General features: G+C 43.4%; 1 protein-coding gene across 1 annotated transcript in view; it reads left to right on the top strand.

Moving 5' to 3' along the window:
• The window catches only part of SNX25 (sorting nexin 25), a 145,096-nt gene that overhangs the window by 83,390 nt on the left and 47,070 nt on the right, over positions 1 to 14,636 (top strand). The window contains exon 7 of the mRNA XM_025385144.1: positions 10,363 to 10,544. Within this exon, the coding sequence (XP_025240929.1) occupies positions 10,363 to 10,544 (182 nt within the window). The remainder of the gene's footprint in view (positions 1 to 10,362; positions 10,545 to 14,636) is intronic.

Consider the following 14,636-nt stretch of genomic DNA (forward strand, 5'->3'; position numbering starts at 1 on the left):
ATCAGGAGGGTGTGCCTTGTTACTCATTTTTTAAAATTGTACATCTTACCCAAGTGTAATTAAAGTTTTTAAAGCGTGTAACTAAACAGTTTCACAATTTAATATATCAATTAGAACTGTAGAATATGTTGAATATGTATGTGTACATACACAAACACATAGACTCTGTTACTTGCTGATAAGAATCATAATGATTTCCATTAGGAATTTCTTTTTTTTTTTTTTTTTTGAGACAGAGCCTCTGTCACCCAGGCTGGAGTGCAATGGCACGATCTCAGCTTGCTGCCACCTCTGCCTCCAGGGTTCCAGTGCTTCTCCTGCCTCATTCTTCCAAGTAGCTGGGATTACAGGCACCTGCCACCATGCCCAGCTAATTTTTTTTTTTTTTTTTGTATTTTTACTAGAGATGGGGTTTCACCCTGCTGGCCAAATTGGTCTCAAACTCCCGACCTCAAGTGATCCACCCACCTCAGCCTCCCAAAGTGCTGGGATTACAGGTGTGAGCCACTATGCCCGGCCAGGAATTCTTTTTTTAATGATATTATGTAGCTTCTTGGTCCATTTTAGAATTTAAAGGTTTCCCTGCCTGAAAGAAGAGAGCTAGCTAATCTATGGACTCTTGTGGGCTTCTCAGGGTCTTTTCTAATGTTTTGATGTGATCTGATTTTCTAGCATTGCAGTGAAGTGATATAAACTATTCCACATTTTTGAATGACCTAAACTCATAGAATATCCTGCTATGGTTTGAATATTTATGTCCCCCAAAATTCGTATGTTGAAACCTAATCACCAAGGTGATGGTATTACAAAGTGGGACTTTTGGGGGGTGATTAGATCATGAGGGTTTCACCTTCATGCATGGTATTAATGCCTGTGGTATTATGATTATTGTGATACACACACACACACACACACACACACACACACACAGAGGTTTTCTTCCATGGTTCCTGGCTCGTAACTCACACAGCCCTTGTAGTGCTTTATTGTAATGTTGGGGCACTTTAGGCCTCAGAAGCAGACCTCAGGAAACAAAATCTCTCTCTCTGATCTTTTCCTACCCTCCTTTCACCTGCCCAAGGCAGTACTGTCATCTGGTTATGGGTCATAAGACCCTCATTCCAAAGAGGGTCCTGCCCCATACCGCGAAAGAAGAAATGCTACACAGAAGAGGCCAAGAAGAATCTAAACAGGTGGGCCTTGCTGGGTGTCCCCCTCAGTCTGTTAGTATTAGATCACACCCCTTTTGTCCAATCACATTTCAACACAGTTGTCTTCAGTCATGCCTATCCACCGAAGCCTCCATAAAAGGCCTAATGACCGTGTTCAAGGAGGTTCCCGGAGGGTGACACACCCAGCAAGGTCATGGAAGCTCTGCGCCCCTTCCCCCATACCTTGCCTTGTGCATCTCTTCATCTGTATCCTTAGTCAACCTTTTTTTTTTTTTGGAAACAGAGTTTCTCTCTGTTGCCCATGCTGGAGTGCAGTGGTGCAATCTCAGCACACTGCAACAACCTCTGCCTTCCAGGTTCCAGTGATTCTCCTGCCCTATTCTTCTGAGTAGCTGGGATTACAGACGCCTGCATTGTGCGTCTCTTCATCTGTATCCTTAGTCAGACGTTTTATTACTTTTTTTTTCTTTTTTGAGACGGAGTCTCGCTCTGTTGCCCAGGCTGGAGTGCAGTGGCACGATCTAGGCTCACTGCAACCTCCTGGGTTCAAATGATTCTTGTGCCTCAGACTCCTGAGTAGCTGGGACCACAGGCATGTACCACCATGCTTGGCTAATTTTTGTAGTTTTAGTAGAGACAGGGTTTCACTATGTTGCCCAGACTGATCTCAAACTCCTGACATCAAGTGATCTGCCTGCCTCAGCCTTCCAAAGTGCTGGGATTACAGGCGTGAGCCACCATGCCTGGCCCTTAGTCACACTTTTTTATTTTTATTTTTTGAGACGGAGTCTTGCTCTGTCACCCAGGCTGGAGTCCATCAGTATGATCTTGGCTCACTGCAAACTCTGCCTCCTGGGTTCCAGCGATTCTTCTGTAATCCCGGGTAGCTGGAATTACAGGTGCCCATCACCACACCCAGCTAATTTGTGTATTTTTTTTCTTTTTTTTTTTTTTAGTAGAGACGGGGTTTCACTGTGTTGGTTAGACTGGTCTAAAACTCCAGACTTCAGGTGATCCACCTGCCTCGTCCTCCCAAAGTGCTGGGATTACATCAGTCTTTTTATAATAAACTGGTAAATGCAAGTAAGAGTTTCCCTGAGTTCTGTGAGCTGTGGTAATGAATTAATCAAACTCAAAGAGAGGGCTGTGGGAACCCTGACCTGAAGCTGGTTGATCAGAAGTTCTGGAGGTCTAGACTTGCAACTAGTGCCTTGTAGCAGGGCAGTCTTGTGGACTGAACCATCTGCCTGCGGAATCTGACACTGTCTTTAAATGGAGAACACCGGAATTGAATTAGAGGACACCCAGCACTAGCTTGGGGTTTGGGGAGAAAACCTCCACACGTTTGGTCACAGAAGTCTTTGGTATTGATTGTTGTGGTGTGAGAGCAAAGGAAAAATGCAGTTGGGGTTGGTTTTTCCTTGCAGTGCCCTTATGAAAGAGGCCTCAGAGACTGCCTTGCACCTTTCGCCACGTGAGGATGTGGTGCGGGGACGCCGACTCTGCCAGCACCTTCTCGTGGACTTCCAGCCTCCAGAGCTGTGCGGAGTAAATGTCTGTTGTTCATATGCCACACAGTCTGTGGTGTTCTGTTAGAGCCGACTGAGTGGACTACGACCAGCTCTCAGGCTGTTTCCCTGCCATTGCCCCAAGGGCTCTTGCAAGGGTTCCTCCCTGCCCAGTCCTTGAACCTCCAGCACTACCTCCAGTGCCTGCTGTCCCTTCCCCACTGTCATCACCTGGCCCCCACCCATTCCCTGCCTGAAGGACTATGGGCTTGGGCACTTCCATTGTGCTCACTATAGTCTCATGAGTTTATAACCAACTCTACTCGCCCTCTCTCCCCCAGGAGAACGTCAGTCCTCATACACTCTAACACCTGCATTTTATACAAATAAAGCCGACGTCCAGGGATGTTAAACAACCTACCTGGTTTGAGTAGAACTAGTTAGTCACACACGAATCCGACACAAATCCAGAACTTGAGCCCAAGTCTCCTGAGTTTCATCCTGGGCTCCTGCTCACAACAAACATTGTATGGGGTCAGATCTGAGTTCTCAAATCTGCTCAACTCACAGTGCCGATTTGGGAACAGGGTTCTGCTTGTAATTTTATATGTGGGTTTAATTGATATATTATTCCTTTAAAAACATATTGCAAGCCTGTTGGAGGGCCTTAAACCAACGGGAGTGCTAGGAGTTCCAGCACCGAGACATTAAAGGAAGGCAAGGCAGGGCACGCAGTGGGCACACCCTGGTCGGGCTGCACAAAGTCCGTATGTCTCTGTACTCTTCTCCATCATAAAGTGAGTGGTTCCGCCATCAACTCCTGTACGATTTCTGCTATTCCTCAAATATACTCTCCACTGAAGCGGAGTGACACGTTAGACTATGAAATCTCAGGTGTTTAGTGTGATAAGAGAAGCCCATTTGTTCTTTCAAAAAAGGACATACCAGCCTCAGGTGGAAAAGTAAGGCAAATATTTTTTTGAGTTCCTTAGCAACTATTGAGGTGATTTCTAGATAATTTTGAAGAAGTTTGTGATGATTGGTAACTACTGAGAATTGCTGCCAGCTTTGTGTTAAGAGGTCAAGTACCATTTCTCACTTCGAATCTTAACTAGTCCCTAAGTAAATATGTACCTGTTTCTTGAACCCTTCTGTCAAGAGGATTTAGTAAAACTTCTATTTACTTATTTATATTTTAGAGACATAGTCTCACTCTGTCGCCCAGGCTGGAACATAGAGATGTGATCATAGCTCACTGTGACTTCAAACTCCTGGCTTTAGTGATCACGGCTCACTGCAGCCTCAGCCTCCTGGGCTCAAGTGATCCTTCTGCCTCAGCCTCCTGAGTAGCTAGGACTACAGGTGCGTGCCACCAAGCCTGGCTAATTTTTAACCTTTTTTTTTTTTTGAGATGGAATTTTGCTGTTGTCGCCCAGACTGGAGTGCAGTGGCGCGATCTCGGCTCACTGCAACCTCCGCCTCCCAGGTTCAAGCTATTCTCCCACCTCAGCCTCCTGAGTAGCTGGAATTACAGGCATGCACCACCACGCCTGGCTAATTTTGTATTTTTAGTAGAGAAGGGGTTTCTCCATGTTGGTCAGGCTGGTCTCCAACACCCGACCTCAGGTGATCTGCCCACCTCAGCCTCCCGAAGTGCTGGGATTACAGGCATGAGCCACCACATCTGGCCTAATTTTTTTTTTTTTTAGAGAGACAGAGTCTTGCTGTGTTGCCCAGGCAGGTTTTAAACTCCTGTCCTCAAGCCATCCTCCCACTTCAGCCCTGCACAGTGCTGGTATTACAGGCATGAGCCACCACATCCAGCCTAAAACTTTTATTTGAATGTACAAGAAAGATTCAAAAGCTGGTTAATCTGTCAGTGCACATACAGTTGAGGATTGGAGAACCAACATTTTCTACGGAGGAAGTCTCTGTTCCACACCTCAATTGCCTGCATTTCACGGGGAGACCTGAGCATCCTGGGCAGAGGAGAGAAGAGAGCCCATGTTGAGGAGAGAGGGAAGGGGAAGGAGGGTGTGGCCTTGTCCTCTGTTTGCTCTAACCTCCTTGTTAGAGCAGCAGGCTGTACCTCTGTATCAGCACTACTAAGTGGGGCCAGGTGGAGGGTAGGAGGTGGCAGTTTTGCTCCCCAGGGGACACATGACAGTAGTCTGGAGACATTTTTGGTTGTCATCTCTGGGGGAAGGGATGCTACTGGCATCTAGTGGTAGGGGCCAGGGATGCTGTTAAACATCCTGCAATACACAGGATAGCCCCCCACAGCTAAGAACTATCCTGCCCAAAATGTCAGTAGTGCCGAGGTTAGAAACTCTGCCCTGTATTATCCATTCAATCCCTCAGTGAGTCTGCTGAGGATGCTGCCATTATGATATGCCCTGGAACATGATAGCATGTTATGAGGGAAGGAAAATATTCTACTGTTGGTGTTTTCCTTTTTTGATACCTGAAAACCACAGTGGTGCCATTTTAATCCAGTTGTACTATTTCTGGAGTCATCAGTTTGCACTTTAAGTTACTTTGCTGTCTGCTGCCTTATTAGAAATCGCATCTAACACTTGTTGTTAGATGTTGGTGTTTTTGTTTTACTGCAAGCCACTTCACTTGCTTAAGGAAGAATTATATCATGGGCAGGGGATTTATAGCGAAAAGCATTTCTGTGATGTTATTCATAAGTCTGTTGTAATGTCTTTGTAGCCAAAAGAGTTTATCTAATGTCTAATCTAAATGTCTTTTTCATTAAATGAACCCAAATTCACCCATTTCCTTTTGCTCTGATCTCGGTAGAACCTAGACTATCTAGAAGGAAAAACAGTAAATGTTTGAACTAATTGCTTTGGAATATTACAGGTTAGTGCAAAAGTAATCGCGTTTTTTGCCATTAAAAGTAATGGCGGAACCCGTGATTGCTTTTGCACCAACCTAACATCATGTGTGTGTTCATCTTGGCACCAGTTTAAAGACCCACTGCCATCCGGTGTTTCGCTGGCCACTTCTTTTTAAAGCTGGATTAAATGTTGTGTGATTAACCCAGTTTCTAACAATGCACAGTATTACTACTTAAGACTCTACAGAGAAACAGCCACATAACACTGGCGTGAGCTGGGTCACAGGGTGTTGTCACACACCCGCTCGCCTATACTTTTCTTGACGTGAATATTTCTTGGATGAATGGGCTTTAAGGCCACAAAGAAATGTATTCATCTGCATCACTGGATTTACAAGGATTTTGGCATGCCAGCAGCATGGGATGCATGAGCTCCACGTTAGTCCTTTGGCTCTGAATGTGGCAAAAATAAACAGAACCGTCTAAGCAACAAGCTGCTGTTGCATTTGTTAGCTACAAGCTTTGTGATGAGACAATGGCATTGTGTTGCCCATCAGCAAACAGAGCGCATTCCCGTGAGCAAGCCACATTCAAGCAGAGCACCAGAACATTCTTCCCAGCCTTGCAGCTGGGTTTTAGGGAAAGGTTTTTCTCTTTCTTACTTGTCTTTGGAATTTTCTTCTGGGTTTTGTCCTTTTAGAGAGGCTTTTTAAGCTTTGGGTAAAAGAATGTGAGGTTGATAAATGGGTGGCAGTTTCCTCCTGTATCTCTCTCTCTCTCTCTCTCTCTCTCTTTATTAACATGTTTTAACCCCAAATTAAAATTGAGGTCTAGGTTTGTTTTATAAATAAGAGGCAACTTGAGCCCCGGAATTTTTAGAGTAACTTAAACATTATACACAAACTATAAAGTTTAAGGGTATATATTTAAAAAGTAAAGTTTTGTTGAAAAATTAAGTCTTCCAAGCATGTATTTCCTTGGATACACCCACAAAACAACTTACTTTGCAATAGACTAATTTTGGGGCAAACTACATTTACCTTCATCCTCCCACAAAGGAGTCTCTGAAATACTATTTTTTTCCTGTTGAGATAAATGCTAAATTAGTGAGTATTTAGGCAGGTCCTGTCTGTTGGCCAAGCATAACACAAGTTCAGAAACCATTATTGAAGTAAATGAAAAGGGGATGAAAAGATGTCTGATAATACCTGACAGATCACCTTGAACAAGGCCATGTATTAACCTGAGGCCTGCCTGTGGCCCTTTGTGTTCAGTACAAGAAAAGCTGCTTCTGATAAAACTGTTTTATGGTACTGTGTCTTAAGTTTTTTCAGCTAATTTGTGCAGCCTCCCTGAGTACTATGTTATGCATTTGCACATTTGACTAAGTGGGACTTGAGAGAGGTAATGACCATCCTAGGGAACCGGATGGAGGTCTCCAGCTGGGAGGATGTGCAAACCATTACTTAGACTGCTCTCAGGGAAACCAAGAGACAAAACGCAAATGCTCTTTTATCATTGGTAGTTTCAAATCTAGGCGAGGTATGTGCTGACTCACCTCCAGAGAGGATGCTTTCGCCTGCCCAGATACGTAGTTACCATGCCTAGGGAGAAACATTCTGTTTCTCTAGCGGTCCTCTGGGCCCTGAGCGTTCCTGGCAGTCCTGCTGAGCGCCTCTGCTTTGCATGAGAGATTCCACACTTGCCCCCTTTCCTCAGGCCTCTGATCACTCAGTCTCACCCCCTCACTCCACACAGACGACCTTGCTCTCTACTTGCACAAAACTAAATCCATATGAAGGGAACTGCTCTGGCATCTAGCCGTGTCTGCAGACTTCCTCATATCCAATGTCCACCTGCTCTGCCTTCCATGTTACTGCAGGGGAGGAGGTGGCCTTTCTCCAAAGCTGGTCTCTGATCTCTTCACCTGTCTTCTGGATACCATTCCTTGTCTGTCACCTTTCTCAACTTCTATTTATTTATTTATTTTGCTCTGCTGCTCAAGCTGGAGTACAGGATCATCACTCACTGCAGCCTCAAATTCCTGGACTCAAGTGAACCTCCCTCCTCAGCCTCCTGAGTATCTGGGACTACAGACATGCACTGCCACACCTAGCTAAGTTTTTAAAAAACTTTTTGTGGAGATGGGGTTTTGTTATTTTGCCCAGGCTGGTCCCAAGCACCTGCCCTCAAGTGACCCTGCTGCCTCAGCCTCCCAAAGTGCTGGGATTACAGGTGAGAGCCACCATGCCTGGCCATACCTCTCTTTACTTTTTACTGATTTCTTCTCATCAGCATTAAAACCAGCTCAATTCTGTCTCACTTAAAACAAAAACATCCTTCCCTCACCCCAGCCCTTGCCTTTAGGTATATATACACAGCCAGCCTGTTCTCCGCAAGGTGTAGTGCTCAATGTTTAGTCATTTTTTTAAAAATTAATTTTGTATGAGTATTTTGCTTTTGCTTTAAATGATATGTCAACTTAAGGAAACAAACCATTGTTACTGGTTTTAAATTAAAAAAAATATTTGCTTGAGGTGGCATAACTTGTAAGTAACAGAGCCAGGATTCTAACCTAACTCTGATTGCAGACTCTTCTGAAAGCTCTCCACTGGATTTGACCTGGGGGTCCCTAGTGATCTTGGCAACAGCAGATTTGGTGGAGGGAGGGTTAGAAGCCAGATGGGAGTCCTTGAAGAGTAGGAGTTGAGGATGCTCACCCTCTTTCTTTCCTCCTCAGCCCCAAATTCTAGAAATAACACAATACCTGATACATATTAGCAAAATGTAGCATTTGAGAGTTCATTGATCCATTCAACTTCTGATTAATGAGTATCTCCTGTGCTGCCAGGCACTGTTGTAGGTGCTGGGGATGTAACAGCGTATAAAGAGATAAACACCTACTTTTATGAGGATATATTTACGATCTCCCTTGTCAGCTTCTCTTTCCCCTTACTCTTAAGGGTAAGGTGTATCTCAGTTGTGTCTAGGATTATTTGTTTCCTCCTGGGTTGTCTCACACACTCCCATGATGTCATTTACTGTCCCAAAGCTGAATGTTTCTGAACTCTAGACCTTGTCTCTCCACTTAGGTACTCAGAAGCCCGCAGACTCATTTTGCCTGTTTGGTTGTCTTTTACTGTGTAACAAACTACCCTAAAACATAGTGTCTTTAACAACAGTCACTTATTTTGCTCATGAAGCTGCAATCTGGGCAGGGTTTGGAAGTAATGACTGTATCACGTGACGTCAGCTGGAGTGGCTTGACTGGAGTGGGACAGTTTACTTTCAGGATGGTGTGCTCACACGGTGCCTCATTGGTTCTGAATATGAGCTTGAGATCTCAGCCAGAGCTGTGGTCCAGGGAGCCCTGGTTCCTCTCCATATAGATCTCTCCAAGGACTGATGGTTGAGGCTTCCTCAAAGCATGGAAGCCTCAGGACAGGTGAGCCACACATAGTGACCCAGAGCTCCAAGTCCTTGGTCTTTTATGATCTCGTCTTGGAAGTCATAGCATCCCTTCCATCATAATCATGACCCCAACCAGATTCAACAAAAGGAAACATATATTCTGCTTGCCAGAGGGAGATTGTTAGAGGGACATTGTAAAAAGAGCATGTGAGATGGAAGACATTGCAGGCGTTTTTGGAAAATATCACCTGCCACATTGTCCAGAGTTGCGTTAGCGTCTTCCACAAACCTTTTTCTCCAGTGTTTCTAGCTTAGTACTTGGCCCCACCATCCCCCTGGCTGCTCATGTTGGAAACCTAGGAGCCATATTTGATACCTTTTAATTTCTCAGCAACCTGCCCTCTACCCTGCCCAGCCAGTCACTGGGTCCTGACATCCTCTTGTCCTCTCTACTGGCCTGCCGTAACCCTGGTGTAGGCCATCGTTATCTCCCTCCTCAGTTGGACGGCAATGGTCTTCCAGCTTGTCCTCCTCCTAGCAGTCTTTCTTCTTCCAACCTATGTTTTATCCTGCTTCCTGTGTAATCGTTAAAGATACAAATCCATTTATGGCACACTCCTGCTTAAAACCCATTAAAGCTTCTCAGTACTCTTGGGCTAGAGATCAAAGTCCTTTCTCTGGCTTGAAAGGCTGTGCACCTCGTGGCTCCTGCCAGCATCAGAGTTATTTTGGATCTTCTGGCTCCTTTTGCACCTGCTGTAACGGCCTTCTTTCGGTTCCTCGAAAGCTCTGTTCTCTTTCCTGCCTATTTCTCACTTTCACATTCGCTATTCTTTCTGTCTGCCATACTCTACTGATTATTCATGTTTGTTTAAATATAATTTCCTCAAAGAAGCCTGAGTTAGAATCTTCTGTTAAACAGTTCATGGTATATGCATATTTTCTTCATAGCTTGTGTTATAGGTGCGTGGATTCCTCTCTTTGGATTTCTTACTTGCTAGACTCTGAAAGGTCCATGAGGGCCAACAATTGGTCTTCAATCTCAAAAGCCTAGCAAGTGTCTTGACACATAACTAGCACTCAGTACATGCTTATGAATGAGTGTTTGTACGTACACATTCATATAAAGATGTTAAAGAATCCACGCACAGATGTGTGAGTGCATTTGTACCGAGGCTTTTTTAAAAAAAAATGTTTTACCCTTGGGTAAGATTTGTCAGTGGTATATTTGGAAATTATATTTAGAAATGATTGGCATTTGTATTTGGGAGTATGTGTATGTATTTATTGTGGATTCTGTTCTGCTATTTTGTTTAGTATCCACTTGGTTCAGAATGCCCACAGCAGACACCAATCTGGTTCTGAATCGCTCTGTCCTTTCATGCCTTGTCCTCTGACCAGGTACTGTTCCTCACTCCTATTCAAGGTAAAGAAACTGCGGCAATGAAAGCTGATCTCCTGAGGGCCAGGAACATGAAGAGGTACATCAACCAACTGACTGTGGCAAAGAAGCAGTGTGAGAAGAGAATCCGAATCCTAGGAGGCCCTGCCTATGACCAGCAAGAGGATGGGGCCCTGGAGGAGGGGGAAGGGCCTCAAAGCCAGAAGGTAGAACTTTATAGTTTCTTGTTTTGACCCTACCAAGTTTATTATAAATGCTGATAGAACTACATATAAAGACTTTCACCTTTTTAGTATTGAACTTAGACATGTGTGCCATAACTACACACTTACATATTTGCTTTATGAGTCAAGGAGCTATATTCCTTGGTGTCCTTGACTTCTGTGGATGGTAACGGGTATGACAGATAGGCATTGGGTGTGTGCGTGTGTGTGCGCATGTATGTATATTTTTCCACCTCCCCTTTGTCCTGCCCAGAGGACCCAGAAGAGCATATTTATATTTACAAGAGTCCAGTCAAGTTTCCCATCATCAGCTGATGAGAAATAACCACCTATGAAGTAAGAGGCATCTTCCAATTATTTACTTAACTCTTGCCACAATATTATGAAATTTCTACTTGATATCTTCATTTTTCAGGTGATGAAATGGTGAATTTACGTATCTTACCTAAAACCACGTAGATAGGAAAAGGTAGAACTAGATAAAAGCCCAGATCTGGTTGGTTTGCAAATCTGAGTGCTTTCCCACTGAAACATACCATCTCTCTGACAGTTTTTGTCCTGTCAGACTTCAGGCTGTCTGTCAATACCAACCAAATCACGGAGCTCAGGGAAGTGTTGTAGCCCTACCTCAGTACCTGTCCTGACTCTGAAGGACCAGACTTGTCTTCCAAGACCTGGAGCATGCTAAGATAGAAGGAAGCAGCCCCGTGACCCGCCCAGGAGCTTAGCTGTGCCATGGAAGGAACAGGACCTCAAAGCAGATGCCAGACTCCTCTCCTGTAGTGTGTCCTTTAGCTACAGAGAGGCCAACATTGGTGTAATGTTACTCACACCACAGCCTCTAACCTCACTTGTTCTGGTTTTCAGTCTCTTGATTCTTTCCTGTGTAGCTCTCGGTTCTACTTCAGCTACTCATCTGTGATGTTCCCCTGCCTCCCTATTCCGCTGATAAGCCTGGGCTTTCTTCTTGTTTCTGGCCAGTCTCCGCTAGAGCCTCTGCAGGCAGGGCCAGCCCCGCACGGGCCAGGGTTCTGCAGTGTCTTACACAAGTGGTGCGAGAGCCTCTGCAGGCAGGGCCAGCCCCGCACGGGCCAGGGTTCTGCAGCACCTTACACAAGTGGTGCGAGTGAAGCTCCAAGGAGCTCTTGTTTTTATAGAGAGATCCTCTAACCACAGGAAGTCTGTTGATTTTGCTATTAGCAAAATAAAATAAAATAAAATTTTTGAGATACTGGCTCTGTGTTCTAGATGGAAACGTAACATTTTGGTGAATCAGAGAGATGATAGATTTGACAGGTTGAATGTTGCTCCCTTCCTCCTCCTTATTAGCTTTTTGTTTTGGGGCTCTTAGATTAATTTCTAGCCACATTTATCATAGATGAGATCTTTGTCTTATGTCCCATTCATTCATTCAACAGACGTTTATTGAGGGCCCACAATACCTCAGTTATAGTGCTAGGTACTAGGATTAAAAATAAATAAGACAGAATCCCTGCTCTCAAAGAGTCCCATGTAATTATAAAATAAAAAGGTAAGTGATCCAGTAGAAATATGAGATAAATACCTAGGAGAAGTGCATAATGGCTTGCTACCTAGTCAAAAGATGATACGCTTTTAGATGTGTGCTACAGGAAGATCTCGAGAAAGATAATGGAAACTCGTTTTAGGAGAATTAAATGTGATTTCAGTGCAGGTTGTCTGTCCGGCAGCGTCCACTAGACATAGACTTAATCCAGAGTGCCAGATCTATTTTTGATTCGTTCTTTCCAGACATTCAGGAAAAGAGAAACTCATTTCTGTTGCAGTAATTCATCCTCAGAGTAAAACCATTTCCTCTAGTCTTCAGGATGGAAGGCTAAGATGAGACAGAATTCCAATAGTTATAGTCATTTGCTATTTGAAAGGTAAGACTTTGGTTAGTTTGGGGCCATTCTGATGTCTTCATGAGTGGGAAGAAAACTTTTGCTATGACCTCATCATATCTGATCCAGAAGAATTACCATTAACTTTATTTCAGAATTTCGACTTCCAAATCAGGTTAATCCTCCAATTAAAATAAAGATTCAGAGTGAATTTTTAAAAAGGCAAGACAGTTATATGTTGCTTACAAGAAACTAAACATAAAGACACAGATAGGTTGGAAGTAAGAGGGAAGAAGACATGTGAATACTAAGCAGAAGAACTCTAGAGTAGCTACTGTGAATGTCAGACAAAACAGACTTCAGAACAAGGAGTAGAACCGGAGATGAAGAACATTTCATTATGATAAAGGAGTCAGTTCATTAGGAAGATATAATAATCAGATGTTCTTAATCAATAGGGAGACCTTGAGAGTGTACATGAAGCAAAACCTGACAAAAATGAGAAAAAATTTCACAAGTACAGTTGGAAATGTTAACATTCCCCCTCAGTAATATCAGTAATAGGAAGATGTGGAAAATTCCCAAATATTTGGAAATATAAGTAGCATATCTAAATAAGGCTTTCATCAAAGAAGAAATTATAAGGAAAATTAGAAACTATTTTCAATGGAGTGAATATGCAATATATCAATTATTTGTGGGATATATTATGATATATATATTGTGGGATATATTGTGCAGTTAAAGCAGCACTTAGAGGAATTATATACAGTTGGCCTTGAACAATGTGGGGGTTAGGAGTGCTGACCCTCCCCTGAGCAAAAATTCACATATAACTATAGAGTCTCCAAAAGTTTACCCATATCCTACTATTAACCAGAAGCCTTACCAATAACAGTCAGTTAACACAGATCTTGTATATGTATTATATACTGTACTGTTACAATAAAGTAGGCTATAAAGAAAATGAAAATGTTACTAAGAAAATCATAAGGAAGAGAAGTTATTTTTACTACTCACTGGAAGTGGATCATCACAGGGGTTTTCATCCGCATCATCTTCACATTGTCTAGGCAGAGGAGGAGGAAGAAGCGGGGTTAGTCTTGCTGTCTCGGGGCGGCAGATGTGGAAGAAAATCTTGTACAAGTGGACCTGTGCAGCTCAAACTCATGTTGCTCAAGGGTCAACTATACTTTTTAATGCTTGCAGCAGAAGAGAAGAAGGGTATGAAATCAGTGATCTAATCTTTTAGGAAGCTATGAATTGGCCCAGTGAGGGGGCTCATGCCTGTAATCCCAGCACTGTGGCAGGCGAAGACAGGAGGATCGCTTGAGGCCAGGAGTTAGAGACCAGCCTGGGCAACATAACAAGACTCCCCCTCTACAAAAAAAAAAAAAAAAGAAAACTTAAAATAATTTTTTTAAAGAAGCTATAAATAAAAACTAAAATAACTAGAAGGAAGGAAAGCCAGAAGATGTGAATTACCAATATTAGGAATGAAATAGGACATCACTACAGATGCCACATACATTCAAAGGATGCTAAGGGAATAATGTGAACAACTTCAAGCCAATAAATTTGACAATTTAAATGAAATAGACAAATTCCCTGGAAGACACAAATTACCAAAACTGATTCAAAAAGAAATAGAGGCCAGACGCAGTGGTTCACGCCTGTAATCCCAACACTTTGGGAGGCTGAGGTGGGCGGATCATGAGGTCAAGAGATCGAGACTATCCTGGCCAACTTGGTGAAACCCTGTCTCTACTAAAAGTACAAAAATTAGCCAGGCATGGTGGTGAGCGTCTGTAGTCCCAGCTTCTCGGGAAGCTGAAGCAGGAGAATCACTTGAACCCGGGAGGTGGAGGTTGCAGTGAGCCGAGATCACGCCATTGCACTCCAGCCTGAGTGACAGTGAGACTCCATCTCAAAACAAAAAACAAAACAAAAAAAAAGACAAAAAGAAATAGAAACTCTGAATAACCCACAGTTTATTGAAGAATATGATAATAATTTAAAACCTTCTCACAAAACTCCAGACTCAGATCATTTCACTGGTGATTTTCTTTTTTCTTTTTCTTTTTTTTTTTTTTTGAGATGGAGTCTTCCTCTGTTGCCCAGCCTGGAGTGCCAGTGGTGCGATCTCAGCTCACTGCACCCTCCGCCTCCCAGATTCAAGCAATTCTCTTCCCTCAGCCTCCTGAATAGCTGG

This window comes from Theropithecus gelada, chromosome 5, assembly GCF_003255815.1.
Source record: "Theropithecus gelada isolate Dixy chromosome 5, Tgel_1.0, whole genome shotgun sequence".
NCBI lineage: Eukaryota > Metazoa > Chordata > Mammalia > Primates > Cercopithecidae > Theropithecus > Theropithecus gelada.